The sequence below is a fragment of the Crocodylus siamensis genome, chromosome 10 (genome assembly GCF_052110815.1).
Source record: "Crocodylus siamensis isolate JL-2025a chromosome 10, ASM5211081v1, whole genome shotgun sequence".
Classification (NCBI taxonomy): Eukaryota; Metazoa; Chordata; order Crocodylia; family Crocodylidae; genus Crocodylus; species Crocodylus siamensis.
In genome coordinates, this window is record NC_143404.1 from 67,501,140 (window position 1) to 67,519,240 (window position 18,101).

The 18,101-nt window shown below is 47.8% G+C and overlaps 1 protein-coding gene across 2 annotated transcripts in view; it reads left to right on the forward strand.

The window, feature by feature from the left end:
- Positions 1-18,101, forward strand: part of CDH4 (cadherin 4) — a 617,364-nt gene that overhangs the window by 585,713 nt on the left and 13,550 nt on the right. For both annotated transcript variants that reach the window (XM_090064612.1, XM_090064613.1), the window contains exons 10-13: positions 290-543; positions 5,108-5,250; positions 10,491-10,724; positions 12,381-12,614. In XM_090064612.1, the coding sequence (XP_089920738.1) occupies positions 290-543; positions 5,108-5,250; positions 10,491-10,724; positions 12,381-12,614 (865 nt within the window). The remainder of the gene's footprint in view (positions 1-289; positions 544-5,107; positions 5,251-10,490; positions 10,725-12,380; positions 12,615-18,101) is intronic.

Below are 18,101 nucleotides of genomic sequence, written 5' to 3' on the forward strand. Positions count from 1 at the left end.
AATCTTCTGTAAACTACTTAGCAGCTGGACAAAACACAGAGCAAATCCTTCCTGGCCATTACACTTCTTCTGCTGTTTTTTCATCTCCAGAGCCAGCTTCTGAACTCACTTGTGTCAGTGACAGTCCAGAGTCACTTTGTCCGTGTAAATGCAATTGCTCTGGATTTACACCTTTATAACCAAGAGCTCCGAGAAGCAGAAACCTGCGGCTCGGGGCGTTGTTTTACCTCTGCCAGCAGGTGGAATTTATTCTCTGCATGGATCAATCTTGTGCTTGTGTTTGTTTTAGGCGGTGGATTATGAGATGAACAGAGCTTTCATGCTGACGGTGATGGTATCAAACCAAGCTCCTCTGGCAAGTGGAATCCAGATGTCCTTCCAGTCTACCGCGGGAGTCACCATTTCCGTCACGGACGTCAATGAGGCACCGTATTTCCCAACCAACCAAAAGTTAATCCGACTGGAGGAAGGGGTGCCCACGGGGACGGTGTTGACAACGTTTTCAGCCGTGGATCCCGACCGCTTCATGCAGCAAGCAGTAAGGTGGGCAGCCAGCCAGATGAGGCCGTGTGTAAGCACAGGTGGGATTTAAGAGACAGAAACCTGGGGAGTAAAACAACCGTAAGCACCTATCAAAATCTAATTCCTAACTGGCCTGTATAATGTAATGACAGTATTCAACAGTTATATACGCCCTCCCTTTGGTGATCTCAGGATGCTTTTAATATTTGCAGCCCTACCAATGGGCGGGATTGAAGGGGGAACAGTTTGTGGAGTAAAACCGAATCAGACCTGGCATCTCTGTCAATGCGTGGAGCTCAGAAAGAGTCCAACTCTTAGAGGTGCTAAGGCTCACCAGCATCACGTAATAGTGAGGACACACTATGTCCCTTTATTCTTAAGGATGTTATTCATTATTCGTAACTTAGTTGTTGCTGGAGCCCACAGCTGAGATCAGTGTTGTACATATGCACAGTCACATATACGGCTCCCACCCGAGTGAACTTGCAGCCTAGCTAGATGAAGGCTCAGAGAAAGGAAGCATTATTATTCACCTTCTCTGGAAGGGGGACTGAGAGATGGAAAGGATAAGGGCCACGTTTTCAAAGGTAGTTATGAGCCCAGAGATGGTGGTCCTACAAAGTCGGACTTTCCAAAGTGCCTGGGATCATTTTTGAACCCCTACATGCTTCCAAACATGTGGCCCATCATAGCAGCCTGTCCTGAGAGAGAGGTCCCCAGCATGCATGCGTATTCTGCACCCAGGACACACAGCTGTGATCACTGTGGGGTTGTCCCCAGCAGCCACGCTCAGGGATGCTGGAGATGAAGCCCTTAAAAGCAGCTTCATGGGGACATCCCAGAGCATCTTTCTGGGTTTGGAGCATACGAGCTAAAGCGGGCTGTGCTTGGGGCTTCCCCAGAGAGGATATGCTGCTCCTGCAGTGACTCCTCCCCTAAGTCAGCAGGAACCAACCTTCTGGCTCAAATTATTCCTGCACCCTCCTTGAGTGCCACTCTGATCCCTTTCCCTTGCCCGATCTGGTGCTCTGATTTCTGCTCCCTGCCTGAGCCGATGCTCTGCTTTCTGCTCCCTACCGCTGTGCATGCCTGCAGAGGCTGCCCATGCAACAGGTTGGCCAGGCCTGCCACGAAATGACCCAGGAAGTGTATGGCAAGCTGGGAACTGAATCTGAACTTCCCAAGACCCTCTCCTGTGAATGAGTGGCAATACCACCCTCCCTTCTTTTCACAGGAGCACCTTGGGCACACTCCAGGTGCATATTTCAATCCCATTAAATTTTATGGGCCTTATTTTTAAAATGATTAGACTTGCAATCATGTACATAGTAGGCGCATGTGGGTGCTGCTCTGCACATACAAAATAGGCTATTGCACACTCAGAAAGCTAATTATGATCATTTGCATTGGTTAGTGTATAATGTATACATATAAATTAGGTGAGCAATGGCACACGCCATCCACACCACCAAAAAAAAAAGCATTTTGCAGGCGATAGAAAACCCATGTATGCTCAGGGGTGTTTTAAACACCCTTGGTTAGTCTGTCAGTGTGTTCTGGGCCCACCAGAAAATGCATTTGCTGTTAATTGACAGAGATTTTTAACTCCGTCCCAGCTGTTCCCTCTTACAACCTGGGTGCTTAAGGACTACAGTATTTTTCAGGTGCCAGGGGAGGGTTGTGTGTGACCACAGCTGAGGCCCATTTAACTTATCTCCATTGTGACACTCGGTGTCGGTGGAAGGCTGAGATATTTTACCTTGCGTGGAGCTGTCTGGTGCAGAAAATGACTGTGTTTACTCACCACTCCTGCCCATTGTGTTTGGACAGGTACTGAAACTTTTAAGGAGAGAGACTGTCTTCGTTAACAAGCCAATTTTTCCTAAGTGTTTCATTGTGAAATTCTGAGCCTTTGAAACGTCTCCGTGCCCCTCCTGTGCTCGCTGGTTTGTGCTGCAGTCGATAGAAAAGTGCAGCTTGCATTCTGATTAAGTGCTCTCTGTAATCTGTTGGTGTTTGGATTGTAATCCAGAATGAAAATTGCTAGCTTCACCGTCCTCCCATTCGAGAGACAATGACAGGCTCTGCTGAGCCATTCCCGTGATTGCAGGGTGCGTCTGGGGCACCCCACGAGACCTTCTCTAAATATCAACAGCAAATTACTCGAGCTGTTTTTTTTCCTAGAGTTCTTGGGACGCGTACATCTGGACCCAGCAGCGCTTCATTTTTAAACACAAATGTAACTCACTCTTGCCTGGGTTTCAGCTAGCTAGATTAAGGCCATAGCACTGCGAGGAGCCCTGGTATGTTATTAGTGTTACACGGGGCTTTCTCCAAAACAGCCTTTGTGAACCGAGCAAAATGCCCCTTTCTTTTGTCTTCCCACCCACCATCCCTGAGTTAGAGCCCGCCCCGAAAAAGGCCCCCTGAAATCATTCAAAGCAGTGATAAGGAGCCTTCAGTTAACAAAGAAAGGATCCAGTAGGTCTGTCCCTGCACGCCGTGTTGCAAGAGCCTCTGTCAGCAGTATTCGGTTACAGTAAGTATAAGTCTCCAAATGGGAGACCAAGAGTGGAGATCCTTCCCCCACCTAGCGACACCTTTCGTTTGTGAAACAGAGTTAAAGCTGCAATGCTTTGGCCACGCTCCTGCTGGAGGATGCAGATATAGCAGTTCTGCTATACTACTGTATTTGTTCAATAAACTGAGCGTGGCTGCTCGGTGCTCCACTGTATAATAAAGACGGTAGCTCCATGGAAAGTAATGGCTTCACTTGGCAGGGGTTCATGCGGACATTTTGCTGTTATCTTGGGTGGATTCATACTGCTCAGGGTTGACTTTGAGCTTCAGCTTCAAACAAACTAGTTCCTGAAAGTGAAAGTCAGCCAAAGCCATAGAGTTTCACCTGCTTACTTATCCAGAGACCTTGAATTTTTCATGATGTTGATGTAGAAACCATCAATAGACCCAGGTTGTCTTTAAGATAAACCCGGGTTTGCTTGCTTATTTGAATAACTAATGCTGTGGCCATTTCTGTACTTTCTGAATTCACTCCAGCTCCAGCATTGCAACTAAAAAAAATAGAAATGGGAATCATAAGCAATAATGGTATCTTTTTTAAAAAAAAGAAAAGACGTTAATCAGAGTGCCTTTTTCTAGAGCCATCTGGGAAAGGGGTGGCCGCAGGGAGGCAAGCTCTGCAAAGCGAGCCATGTAGAGTGCTAGCAAACTTGGGCGACGGCTGGCAGCTGAGAAGAGTAAATGATACAGCTGGAAACCTGCCTCCGCGCTGACCCAAGCTCGCCCAGGGACGGCCAGAACGCGGGTCTGGTCTGCATTTGCTATTACTGTTTTTTCCCCATCTCTAATAAAAGAGAATGGATTGGGCTCGGAGTTGTTCTCTGATCCGGTGCAGCCCATGCCAAGATACCTAGGTGTCTTGTGACTGATCATTTGTCATTCTGCTGGCAGTCAATTAACCGGGGGACCCAGCATCCCCAAGCTATGGAGGTGTGCACTCATGTCCCCATTTCACATACAGGCAAACTGAGGAACAGAAAACTGATACAACTTAGCCAAGGAGTAGGAGGGTCTTGGGACAGGTTTCCCAGTTTCAGGACCCGACAGCTTCACAACTGCCTCCGGGCGTTTCTTTTGATGCTGTTGGCTTCTGCAGACCATTAGCAATGTTCCTCCTCTTTGCATAGCCGGCTCTGCCGCAGCTGCCCTGCCACCTCTCCTTTCATCCTGCCTCTCTGCCTGGACTCCCCGCTGGCCAGCACGCGGATGCTCTCCTCCCCAGAGCCAGCCCACAGCTGCCACTGCTCAGGCTGTACGAGCACGCTGTCCAGCCACTCTTCCGTGCCAAGATCTCTGTACACACACACATACACACGCTCGCGCTCCCCGGGTCCGGGCCAATTGGCTAGTGCAGACGCGAGTTCCCATAGAAACCCACCGAGGAACTGGCTACTGAAAATGTAGTTCTGCGGTCAAACAGATGAGTTGGGCAGATCCACACCGATCTGGGGGTGGCGACCAGATGTGCTCCTTCCTGTATGACGCTCACCCTGTAGCGTGTACAGCGAGGAGGAAGGCCACGTGTGCGTGGAGGGGAGTGAGTGGAGAATGGCAGCCCAGGAGGTGAGCATCCTGAAAAGCCAGGGGCCAGTGCTGGGAAGCGGGTGATGCTTTAGGAGAGGCAGAGCGCCTGGGGGGAACTAACCTCTCCTTCAAGCCCGTCCATTGAGGAAGCAACATGTGAGTGCAGTGGTCATCCCAGGCCCCTCTTCCCCACGCTAGCAGACGGCTGGAGAAACGTGCTCTTTGGCAACAGCAGGACATGGGCACATTAAGTGGCACTTAGCAGAAAGCAAAACCTTAAATGGAAGAAAATGGGAAAAAAATTGAATAATTGTAGAGGTCAGAAAGCGAGGCAGTCAATTAGTGTTTTGTTTGTCAACAAAACCCGTTATCCGGAGGTCCTTTGAAACAGGGGTCAGGAGTCTAAAAAAACCTTATTTCAAGCCATATTAAGGACATGTCACTGAAAAGACTGCCATGTATTTATTTCCTTTCTCTGTAGATACTCGAAGCTGTCAGATCCTGCAAACTGGCTGAACATTAATGCCACAAACGGTCAGATCACTACTGCTGCTGTCCTTGATCGAGAGTCAGCCTACATTAAGAATAATGTCTACGAGGCCACATTCTTGGCGGCTGACAACGGTGGGCCCAAGCTTCACGTTGTTCATGCTTCAATAAGACTCTAATGTGATGCATTAACAGGAATGATGCCCTGACAGAGTTGTCAGTATAAGTTATCTTTTCCCCAGGTTTTACGGTCAAAAATGTGAAAGTGGGACAGGGAATTGCTGGAGTACATTAGATGCGCGCAGTATTCAGAGCGCTGTTAAGGGAGAGCGAGGGCAAATGGGAAATCGATTTGGGAAGTTCTGAATCGCAGGAAACGGCGAGGGGCTGTGAGCTCCATGTGCTGCCAGACACACCGATCGTGGTTACTGTCGAAAGCCTACGGTGCCGAGCGGGCAGGAAACACTCCAGCAGGGAGTCAGAAGCAATTGGAAGGGACAGAGGGAGGGGATTAGAAAAGAAACAGATCTGTCTTCGTCTAGAGAAGCTGTAACGTTCATAGGACATGTCTGTCTGCCTGTTTTTCTGTGTCGTCTGATCTGATCCATCTCTCCACTCGCGTGTGTTTGTAATGTGCCCCTCTCCAATGAAAGGCAGTGGGGAGGAGCAGTTCCCCCCCCCCATCTACTGCAAAGGCTGAAGCTGATGTACAGTGCTTGGCCTTATTTTGGCAAAGTACTTAAGCACACACTTGGCTTTCTACCATTGAGTAAGTGAATGGGATTGTCCATATGCCGTAAGTTCTTTGCTGCTTCCGGGATGCCTGTCTCTTTGTCAGCATAGTTTGGCCAAGCCTTTTGGCATCCTTCAAGCTGTGCCATAAGTGTTTATGCTGCGTGGTCAAAACTCGCCTATGCATCAATTCCCAAGCTTTCCTCCCGATAGCACCTTTTTTACCGCTTGGGATGTAGCAAGGGAAGCAGGCTGACCTGCCCGAAGAGCCATGATGCTGTTAGAGTATTAAAGGACAAATCCTGCTGCCCTCCAGAAGGTGCAGAGTCCTAAGTGCAGTGGAGGTCAATGTGGTCCCAGGGTGGGTGCAGGCCACAGGGCGTGGAGTCATGCAGGTCTCCCTGTGCAGTAAGTAGGCAAGTAGGGAGCACTGAGCGACTACAAAAGACTGAGACTAAAATAGCGGCTATTGTCTACCACGTGTATTGGAGCAGTGGGCCGCAAGAATATATGAAAAAGTCACGAACAAACTTTAAAAGTGGATCAACACACTTAAAAATAGATGCTCTTTTAATGGAGAAAAATGTGGGAAACCGTGGGTCTTCCCTTGCAAGCTGGCAGAGCTCCAGCCTGCTTGGGGCTGCTTCAGGCCCCCCATGCCCCACACACCCAGCCCCTGCCCAACACACTGGAGGGCTGGGGGCAGGGGGAAAGTGGGTCGTGACTGGCCATTGATGTTTACAGTCAGGTCCTGGTACAAAAAAGGTTGAGAGTTGGTGTCACAACCTAGCTAAGACCAGGGCCACGCGGTACCAAATCCTGTGCAGTCATGCTGCAAGAGCCTATGCAGCAGATCTAAAGGGAATGGGAAAGGGAAGAGTTGTCACTCTGCAAAGGGTAGCCCAGCCGCACGGAAATTAAATGACTTGCCCAAGGGCACGCAGAAAGGGTGCGGCAGAGGAAACTGAACCAGAGCCTTAACCACAAGACCATCTTCCTTTCTAAGGGTTTGAACACATGGCATGCTTACATGATGTCGTAACACAGGGCAGGTGCTTGGCTCTCCCATCAGGATCCCACTATAAGTTACAGGGATTTACAAAATCAGCGCAAGTCTCTCCTGTCTTAACGCATCATGAGTCTGGGCCCTACCGGAGAGAGCAGGATTTTGCGGCGCTCCCCCGGCAGCGGCCCCACCACCCAGCTCTGCGCTGGAACTTGATTTCAGGATAACTCATTTTCCTTCTGCAATACCAACGAGGAAATCCTGCCCATGCAGCATCTTCTCCAGAGCTGTCGTTCAGCAGTTCTGAGAGCTGAAACCTGGATGAATTCCTTTATTTTGAAAAATTAATCTATCACTCTTATATTGCAGCCATTAAAATGCACATAAAACAACGCCTTATTTAAAATTCTGTCTAGAGTGCTTAGGGTAATGGCGAAAGTTTTATCTAGGTTAATAGACTCCTTTCACGTTCCTCCCCGAGTGCCATGTGCTGTGTCATCACATTCTTATCAAAGCCGGGTTTTGTACTTTTCTGAAGGAAGAAACAACATCGTGTTTCCTTAAATTCTTTTTGATAGTTTCTATGCATGATTAAGAAGCTATTCCAATGAATGCTCTTTGGAAATGCTCACTCCCTAAACTACAATAAGGAGACCTTTCATACAAGGCAAAAGTACAGCTTCGTTTAAAAGAGAAATCATTAATATTAATAATTTTATTGCAGCTCTTTCCTGTGCTCCTACGCACATTTTTTGGGCTCCGTCTTTTAGATCTACTGATACCCTGGGATGGCTTCCTGCTCCGATATGCTGTGGATCTCCTTCATTTGTTTCCGCTGACATTTGCCGGATCAGGGGAACAGGGCCTCCCAGAAGTTTTCTTGAGACTTAAAACCCTCCTGAATGGAGGAAGGCAGCAAATCTCAGGGTGTTTTAGGAGATCCCTCCATAGTTACAACTGAATGATCATGGGGTAGCATAATGTTTTTGTGTGGCTTCAGGAAGCCTCCGTGCAGTTGCATTGAAGGTGACTCCCCGTGAAGTAGGAAGAGGCTGGGGGCAATTGTAGATCTGCCCCCCCAACTGTTTGGTTTGTTTTTCATACCTGATTGTCTTTACTGTAACCCTAATTAAGGTTTGGTCTTCATGACGGGGCTGCTGCCCCATAGCTTTGCTGGCAAAGCTATGGCAGTGGAGCCCCTTAGTGACGGTGCAGCATATTGCTGCAAAAAGTGGATTTCTGCCGGTTTGCCTAAGCTGCCTCCCTGAGTGCCAGAAGCCCCCTTCTGTCATCCTAGCTGCATCCAGATGGGGCTTTGCTAGAAGAGCGACATCAGCTAAAGGGTGTGCAGTCTTTTCCCACTCTCGTCTCACGCGGTTACACCAGCAACGCTTCGCGGCACGAGCGAAGCCTGAGATTCTCCGTGGGAGTCAGCAGAGGATGCAATCCTAGGATCCTCGCTGGACACCAGCTTCTGGGCCCTGCCTGTAGATTTGCTGAAAAGAGCCAGAACAGTCTCGTACCTATGAGCAGCTTCTGCTGCGTGTTGGTTTTAATCATTTATTTTTCCTGCTTGAATATCTCATGAGGTTGCTTCTGAATGCCCGTCGGGGGATACCAGCAATGAGCTGAATGAGAAACAGGGCTCAGAGGCACTCACTTGCTGCATGCACACATGCTAATTTGTGCTTGCAGTTGCCAGGCTCTGTTTTACATGTGCAAGTCCGGGCGATTTCAGTCACAGCGGTATTGCTGCCCCGTGGTGTCACTCGCTGAGTTGAGAGGCCCTTTAAAAACAGGCCCCTGAAGGTGCAAAAGCCTCCTTGGAGTCTGCATTCAGTCCTCGAGCTATTGTGGGCAACATGTAAACAGGAAAATCACCTACGCTTTCCCTTAGAAGATACTGAGAACAAGTGTGTTGTCATGTGCAGCCCTGGTAGCCCCATGGGCTTTGTGCGTCTCTGCAGCTAAATCCATGTCTGATTAAAGACATTGTTCTATGGGGAGACCTCCCCGGTGCTCGGGAAGTGTAAGCATGGTGTCTGAAATGGGAGGCTGGGAGAATTAATGTAGGCATCATGGAAGAGGGATTTTCAGGGCTCCTTCGGGGACTTTGAGACCCCTTCGACATCAAAAACAAACAAGGATCAGAAGAGAGAAACCACAAACAGGCAGAAGGAATCAATGATTGAAACAGTGGCGAGGCTGTTTTTTATACCCAGCACTAGGAGGAGAGAACCACGAATTGAAAATAAGAGCTCAGGCAAAGCGGTTGGGGGGAATAGGCAGCGCGGAGGCCCGGCACAAAATTGCCTGCAATGGGGGAGGAAGGAAGAGAAATGCTGGACCATTTAAAAGCAAGCTACCGGTTTTTCTTTGTAGAGGAGACACTACTGAAGCCTGCAGGCCTAGGAAAGCAGAAGAAAGTGGACTCAATGGAGGACTGCACAGGGCAGTGACTGCTTTTTAGCTAAAGGAATAAATTGGAAACTAAGGCTGTGAGCAGACAGCACGGGAGTTCATGTAGACCGCCCAAAAATTTTAATGCGGCTTTTTTTTTGGTGCGGTGCATTTTTGTTTGAATGACACGGCCTGCTCCGAAGGAGTGTTAGCGATTGATCCTTGCCCAGGCAGATGGTCCAGGGAAGGTCAGTGGGACTGCTCGCTTGAGTGGAAGGGGGAGATCTCTGCATCAGGAATAGCAGCAGCCTCTCTGTTACTGGAACAGCAGTTAGACTTGAGAAGAGGGGATAGTACATTTTCCTGGCATTGTCTACAGCTTGCATGATCCACGGAGAATCACAGCAGGTTTATGTGATAGCCACTGCCTTGGCTGGCACAGCAGGGCTTGAACAGTGGGCCTTGCAATTGCTGTCTGTTGAACTCGAGTACTAGGCTTTGTGCCTGAGAGAGCAGAGCAGAGTCTTCTCATCTGGGGCTTGGACAGACAAGTGGACACGGACCACATCCTGCCCCGTCTGACTGACTGTCTGTCTTTTTTCTTCCTTTCTTCCTTTCCTTTGTGGTTCTGAGTTCCCAGCACCTGGGCAGCTGAACCATGTGCCTGCAGATTTACATTGTGGTTGTGGCAAGTCCACCCAACTCTCTCTGCCCCGCTCCTTCCCAAATAGAAATGAGCAGATCTTGGAACTAGTGACCCAGCACCTCCACCTTATCATTTCAGGCTTTGAATAAAATGAGATCTGGGTATAATTTGCCAAACTAATGCTTCATCAACCAGCTTTTGCAAAAGAAAAGTACTCCAGGGTCAGGCAGAATCATAATGGGCTGGTACTTAGCTATGGCGATGGCAGCAGGAGGAGGTTCACTGCTGTCGGGGTGGGATGTCACCTCCGTTTTTTGCTGATGACGTGTTAAGTGGCCCCCAAAAACCAGTGATTTTCAGTGGCAAAAAAAAAGGGTGGGGATGGCATCTCCCCGGCATGGACTGAGACATGAACGCAGCGTGGCCCAGGAGGTCTAGTTCTGCATTCCCAGGACCCGGGCCATGGCACCGTTTCTGGGCTGGACGGCTCAGAGGAGCTTCAGGGGCAGGCCGAGAGCGTTGGGTTATAGCGCATGCCGCTCCGTGCGTTGTATTCATTTCTCCTCCTCTGAACCTGCCTCTCCCATTCAGGTATCCCCCCGGCGAGCGGCACTGGCACACTGCAGATCTACCTAATTGACATCAATGATAACGTCCCGGAGCTGCTGCCAAAGGAGGCGCAGATCTGTGAAAAGCCCAACCTGAATGTCATCAACATAACAGCCGCAGATGCTGACATCGATCCAAACGTGGGGCCCTTCGTCTTCGAGCTGCCAAGCGTGCCATCTGCAGTGAGGAAGAACTGGACCATCACCCGGCTAAATGGTAAATGGGGAGGTGATCCTACGGCTGTTCGGGGTGGGGTTTGCTAACGAGAGCCACGCGCAGATTCAAACTTCCCAACTTTCCCACTTTCTTAACTAATTTTTTTTTTTAAACACCCTATGGCCAGCATTGCAGGCAAGAGATAGTTAATCAGGAGTGATTTGTATCAGACGTGCCGCCAAACTCTGAGAGCTTTGGCACTTGGCTTTTTTTTAACGCAGTTCATAATTATGAACAGTTATCAGGAGTGAACGGAGGATAAATCATCCATAATAGCCAAGGGGGAAAATGCTATTATCAGTCTTCCTTATGTTCCAGTGTAATTGTCATGAACCACAATCAGGATCAATGTTCATTTATCTGGCCATAATTGCATAAAGGCAGCCTTTTAATTTACCATGGAACCAGGAGGGCCAGGTAAGTGTGACGATTACCAGTACGTGAAGGATTGTTAGCTGGTGGCGTGCAACCATGATTGGCCCTAATTGGACCCCTTATTGGTAGTTTCAGCATAAAAGCAAAGGAAAGAAAGTGTCTTAGAAACTGAACTACTGTCTCTCCTTAAAAGCTGATTCCTTGAGGTCAAGTCTGAATCGCTTTGCCAGGGGCAGCATGATATAACAGCTCGGCAGCTATTGTGGGGATGAAAAGAGTGATTCAGTCTCCTAAACTGCCAGTCCAGCAGCTCTCACAATAGGAAGGAAAGGCACACAAAAAAAAAAATGGAACGGTTGAATACGTCGGCTTAGGTCTGTCCGCAAGGATTGCTGTGGGAGCAGAGTGGTGTGGGTCTAGCCCAGAGCTGGGGAGGGACAGTGACAGCCTACCAGTGATTCGCTGGCCTGTTTCAACTCTATGCCTTAGCATTTCCTCTCCATCAAATTTTATGTGCGAGCAACTGGCCGCTGATTTGCAAAAGGCGTTAAATGCGGTTAGTGCTGGCTGCGAGCCAGCATGCTTTTGAAAGCCAGTATCCACAACACGATGCAGTCACCAAGCATAGTCGGTATGGACCGAGCATTTAGCAGAGTGGAAGGGGAGACATTTGAAGGTCTGCTGACACCAATTTGGGGTACGGTAAATTGTCGTGTTGCCAGTCTCCTACATGTGATTCCCTGGGCTAATCCACACACCGAACAGCTGGAACCGACCCGTGAGCGGTTATGAGAACGGCTATGTACAACGTTCCCGGTACTGCTTCATGCTCCAGTAGCAACAGGAGCACAGCAAAACTGTCACAAACATCACACCTGCGTCGTTCAGGGTTATGTTTATAGCGATTTTCACTCAGATGCTCCAGGAGCATGCAGAGCACAGCGACAGTGCACCCAAGCTGCAACCCCCCTTTGCCTTCTGCAGCAGTTCAAAGTTAGGTCTGTCCACAGCCAGAGATTGCATTATAAAATACTCTGTTAACATGTAAGGGAGCATAGAAAGGTCTTTTCTCAAGCTGTGACACATAGCAAGAGATTTCTTGATCAAAAAGGAGCAAGAACTCTTGGCAGAACTTGGAAAAGGAAAGAAGCTGCACTGCAGGGACAGCGTGCAGCCACATGCGCTCGCTTGGAGGGTGGTCCTTTGGCATCCTGTTGTACTGCCGTTACCTGTAGCACCTCGCGCAGAGCCACAGTCACCTGTCTGTCTCTGTCCCTCCAGGTGACTATGCCCAGCTCAGTTTGCGAATAATGTACCTGGAGGCCGGCGTGTACGACGTCCCAATCACCGTGACGGATTCAGGGAACCCTCCCTTGTACAAGACGTCTATCATTAAAGTGAAAGTATGTCCCTGTGATGAGAATGGAGACTGCACAACCATCGGGGCCGTTGCGGCAGCTGGCCTGGGCACAGGTGCCATCATTGCCATCTTGATATGCATCATTATTTTGCTGAGTAAGTGTTGCAGCCTTGAGCACCTGGGTAGGAACATCACAGCAGCCCAGAAGCATTTTAGGTGGAAGCTTTGTGCTCTGATCTACCAAATTCTCCCTCCAGAGCATTTAAGTAATGGCAGCACAGTCAATCAGCAGAGGGCAAGAAAGTGGGCCACAGAACAGGCACTGCAGTTTGCGTTGGCACCATCTTCTTTAAAATGAGCCAGCTGTATCAGCAAGCACAGGGAGAAGTAGCAGGTTGGAATCACAGCCCAAGAGGCGGTGCGCTGAAGACACCCTTTAGTATTTTTATCATGGTTGTTGTTGTTAGAGCGAGCTGGTACCAAATTGGAGCAAAACGGAAAATGTATAAAGCCAGGCAGTCCTGTTCAAAACTTCTCCAAGTCCATCCAAGTTGCCTTTGTCCAACATGTGTTGTTCCTGGAAATATTGTTTGCAAAAGAGGCACTTCCAGCGTAACACGCTTGCTCTCCTGCCTCCTGTAAAATCCCTGAAACCTTCACAATCCATCCACGTTTCAGAGAACAACCGGATGGACTGTGGAGTCCAGAGAGCTGGTGATGATTCACCCACAGATTCAAGATACTATTGAATACACCCTGTATTCAAACCCCATCACTACAGTGCAAACACAGTGTAAACCACTGAGCCAAAACATTTTGTATTTCTAGAAGACCTTTTTATTTCAGGGCCTCCAATCACTTTGCGAACATTAATTAAGCCTCACAGTGCCTTGGCTAAATTGGGTGAGAAATATAATTCTACTCATTTTATAGATGGGGAAAGGAAGGCACCGGGGATTAATGTGTCATCCAAGGACACACGTTAAGTCGGTGGTAGAATACATGATAGATCCCAGATCACGGATCTATCAATAGTATGTAGAAGATGCTGGTTATAAGAGCTCCTGTTGGCTGGTCCCATTTGTACAAGCAGTGCCTGTTTTGGGTGTTGGATACTAGTATGAAAGAATAATAGGCTGCTTCTAAAAATTCAAGCTAGAGGAAACCTGGGGAAGACGGTTTAAATATGCTTTACATATTTTAAAACAAGAGGAGCTCACGTTTGCATACAGATGCCTTCCCATCCCTTCCCTGCACCTACAGAAGAACTGTCCCTGCCCACCCCCATCACGACTGCAGCCTGGGAAGTCTCTCGGTCGGTGAAAGAGGAGCCCTTGCAGAATAGCCCCGAGATGGACTGACATGGTTCTGTGTGGGGAAGCTGCCTTCCTTCTGGCTCTGCCATCACTCCTGTGCTTTCATGAGCACAAACACTAAGTAAATTTATACACATTTTAAAATAAAAAAGATATCATTATAACTTCAAGCAGGAGTTGGCACAGTAGGGACAGATACAAAAGAAGCACTGAAATGCACAGTGAGGTAAATATTCATCAGGAAATGCAGGATGAAACCGTGGGGTTCCCATTAAAGTTAATAGGAGTTATGGTGCTAAATCGCATTTAATATTTACCCCCAATGTGTTTGAATGGAGAGCGGGTGGAGCAATTTATGCTATTAATGCCACCTAATAAATAAGCAACAGAAATACTATCTAGATGAAACTTCTGTAAAGTGGGTACGTAACTGGTTGCATAATTAGGCTCAAAGAGTAGTCAATCAGCCGCTCAAAGTCTGACTGGGAGGAAGCATCGAGTGGGGTACTGTTGTTGAACATCTTCATTGAGGACTTGGAGGCTGGAATTGAATGTGTATTCAGCAAGTTTGCAGGGGACACCAAGCTAGGTGGGGTAGCAGACACTTTTGGATCATAGGATTAGGCTTTTAAATGATCTTGATAAATTGGGAAGATGGCCTGAAATAAATCTGGTGAAAGTCAGATTTTTATAAACGGGCCGTGGGAAGTGACTCCTCCACTCTGTGCGGCACTGATGAGGCCTCGCTTACAATCTGGTGTCCAATTTTGGGCACAATATTTCAAGAAAAAGCTGTGGAAAAATTGGAAGGAGTCCAGAGGACAGCAACTAAAATTAGTAGAAGTCTAGGAAACGTGATAGTCAAGAAAAGTTCGAAAGGGTTGGTATTATGTAGTCTGGAGAAGAGAGGCCTGAGGCAGAATTTGATCAGAATCTGCAAATACAAAAAGCAGTGTTATAAAGATGGTGATCTATTGTTCTCTGTGTCCACGTGGCATAGGACAAGAAATAATCGGTTTAAATTGCAACAAGGGGGCGCTAGATTAGATATTAGAATAATTTTCTAATGATGAAGGTGGTTAAGCACTGGAATAAATTACCTGGAGAGGCTGGGGAATCTCCATCATTACAAGTTGGACCAGCATTTGTCTGGGATGCTTCAGACAGGGGGTTGGACTAGGCAACCTTGGGAGGTCCCTTCCAACTCTGTTTTTCTCTGAGTCTAATAACAGCTCAGTAACAGACCCAGCGGGTTGGATGCATCCCCTTCTGCCATTGCTGCTTCTGTCCCCAGCTGACCCAGGCACAGCGGGAGCCCTAGAGGCACTCCTTCCCTGCTCCAGCTGCAGGCTGTGGCTGTGTAGAGTACTGGGCTCGGCAGGGTACAGCAGCGGTGGCACACAGATTCCTCCTTGCATCTTCTCCCCGCTGCCCCGTTCCTTGCAGCTGTCCCCATGCTGGCTGGGAGCAGAGGCTGGAAGGAGGAACCTGCACTCTGCTACCACCCCTGTTCCCAACAGAGCCTGGCTCCCGCAGAGCTGCTCCCTGCACCGTGGGGCAGGAGCAGCTCTGGGGCTCCTCCTTGACCCCAGGTCAGCTGGGGACAGCGTTGGGGCAGGTCCTGCCCTTCATGCACCTGCTTCCTGCCCAGCTCCCTGTTGTCCCCCACTAGCCTGGGAGCTCCAGCCATGCCTGGCTCCCATCCCCCTGTAGTTTGAGGGGTGGTGTTCTGCACCTGTTTCAGGCAATTCTGTATGCACCGTGGCCCATGTAGCTGTGGCTTGGTCGGTCGTAGTTCCCATGATGCTACTATACTTCTGGACCATGGGCCATCACTAGTCGTGCAGTCTAGGACGAATAAGGGCAGCATAGAGTTGCATACAAAATGTGTATATGCAAGTGCTGAGATGCAGCCTGAAGACAGGATATTTGTACTATGTGCGCTCAAATGCACACCTAAATGCAATAGGCCTATAGAAAAATAACTTCCAAGAAAGCATGGTATTATGGTCGCCGAGTGAAATTCAGTGCATATTTCTTTGCATCCAGCTCTGAAAGTCTGTTCCCCATTAGAAGATTATCTGATCCCTACTTCCAAATCTTTAAGATTTCTAGCCCAAAGATGCATTGTGAGCGCAGGTGATAGCATTACAATATGCACATGCAGAAACGATGCTTACAATTGCAAACCCGGTACCATCTTGCGCAGCAAGTAATATGCAGGCACATAAACCACGCGGTATGCAGGCATGAAATTTGCAAGCGCGTTCTGCGTGCACACGTCTGTTGTGTGATTTGACTTAAGCTCTGGCATATGAACTGTTGGTTCCCAATGTTGGTTTCATAAAAGAGAATAAGGCTGTAATAAAACCCCACACCGGAAGCACCAAAGGCAGTAAAACACTAGACTTCTTTTTGCTGCTTCCCATATAAATCCAGCTCTAAAGTGTGATTTAAATGCTTGAAAATTCTATTGACTGAAATTAACTTCTGCTGAAGGACGTTTGATTTAAGAGATTCCTTTTTCATTTTCAGATGCATTATCCCATTTTAAATTATGGTTTTTATTACAAAAGCTTATTTTTACATTCATTGTAATTCTAATTGACTCACTTCCCTTCAGGAGCTGCAAAGGGCTGTATCAGTGATGAAAAATGTAATTTGTGATGAGCAGAGATTTTCTGTTATTCTCCTACCATTTTCTCTTATATATATATATAGAGAGAGAGAGAGAGAGGTAGATAGATAGATAGATAGATAGATAGCTATGACCTCTGAACAATAGCCTGGAAAAGGGCACAATGTGACTTTTTATTCTGCAGCTCTTTGCTGGAGTCAGGAAAGTCAAACTTTATGGTTTTAAAGTCAGGCCAAGCAATGGGACACACCAGCCATAGTTGTCAGGGCTAGAAAGTTTCTTTCTTGTTGCCTTGGCTCAGTGGGTTGTTGGTTTTTTCCCTTCATACCTGATGTACTAGCTGCAAGGATAACACTTGAGGGAAGAGAAATGCAATAAAAAATTGTGAAGGGTGAAGACAATAGATTTCAAGAAAAACTACATGCAGAGTGAAAATGGGTATAACAGCAGTAATACAGCTTCCTATTCTGCCGAGTGACTAAAAGGAATGAGAGAGAGTGCACTACATCTGCTATTGACACTTTGAAGGTCTTTTTTTTCAAGGTAGCTGTAAAGGCGTTAATGGCACAGTTTTTCCACAAGTGTGATGAAAAAGTAGCATAAAAAACCCACCCTGGTAACCATTATAATATTGTCTTTGTGTGCCAGGCAGATAGCTTGTTGTGAGAGAGACAAGAAAGACAGACAAGAAAAGGACTTCAATAGACTGCTAAATAGCTGAGGTTTTATATCAGAGATAAGAGTGGCATTTTTTTTTTTTTTATTTTACTCTAGAATAGATCTGGGATACCCATTAAAGAAATGCTGAACTATCTGAAAACAATTTTGTTAGCTAGCAGGCAGGGACAGCAGCCAATTGGCATACAATGGCAGTAATTAGCTGTCCGGTCCTCTTCTATGCACGTCAGTGAATTCTTGCTGGGTATAAATGCCGTAGTGCTCGGAAGAAAAGAATGAGGACAAACTCAGGTCCTCCTACCTGCCTCAGACAGGAAGATGTTGCCTGGCTTTGCCTTGATTGCAAGTCCCTTGGAGTCCACATTTCCAGAGTTGCTCTCCTTTTCTTTCTTGCACTCAACGAAGCTACGCTGAGGCTCAGGCAAAGAGGGGAAAAAATCCCGGAAAACACACAATGATCCAAAATATCAAGGGCTTGTTCCCAGGGCTCAGCTGAGTCTCTGGGACAGAGCTTGGACTCTTGCCTTGTCCCGGAGGAGGTGTCTTCCCTTAGAGAAAAGTCGCGGTGTTAATGTGGGTTGGCAAACGCTACAGCGCTTACACAAGGCGCGCTCCTAAGGAAGACAAGGTAGTTTGCAGTTTTAACGTGAGCTGGCAGGTTGAGGCAAAGACCATTGGGGAGATGAAGATTTAGCGTAATCTGCTGACAATAAAAGCCCGGACTGCTTTGCCTTCGCTTGGATTTTACCTTGCATTCATTTCCATATGTTTGCAAGTGTGGGTTAAGAACGTACTTTTTTCCTAGTGAATATAAAGGCCTGAAGGGAAACCCTTACTTTGCAGCAGTGTTGAGTATTGGCAGGAAAACAAGACCATCGATGGGTTTCTTAAAGGAAGCAGAGAGGTTGCAATGTCTAGTGCTACTGGAGACCCACTGGTGTTCCCATAGCTGCTAACACGTCTCCCTTGTCTCGCTGATTTGAAATGTGCTGCCTTTGGGAGCTGGCATG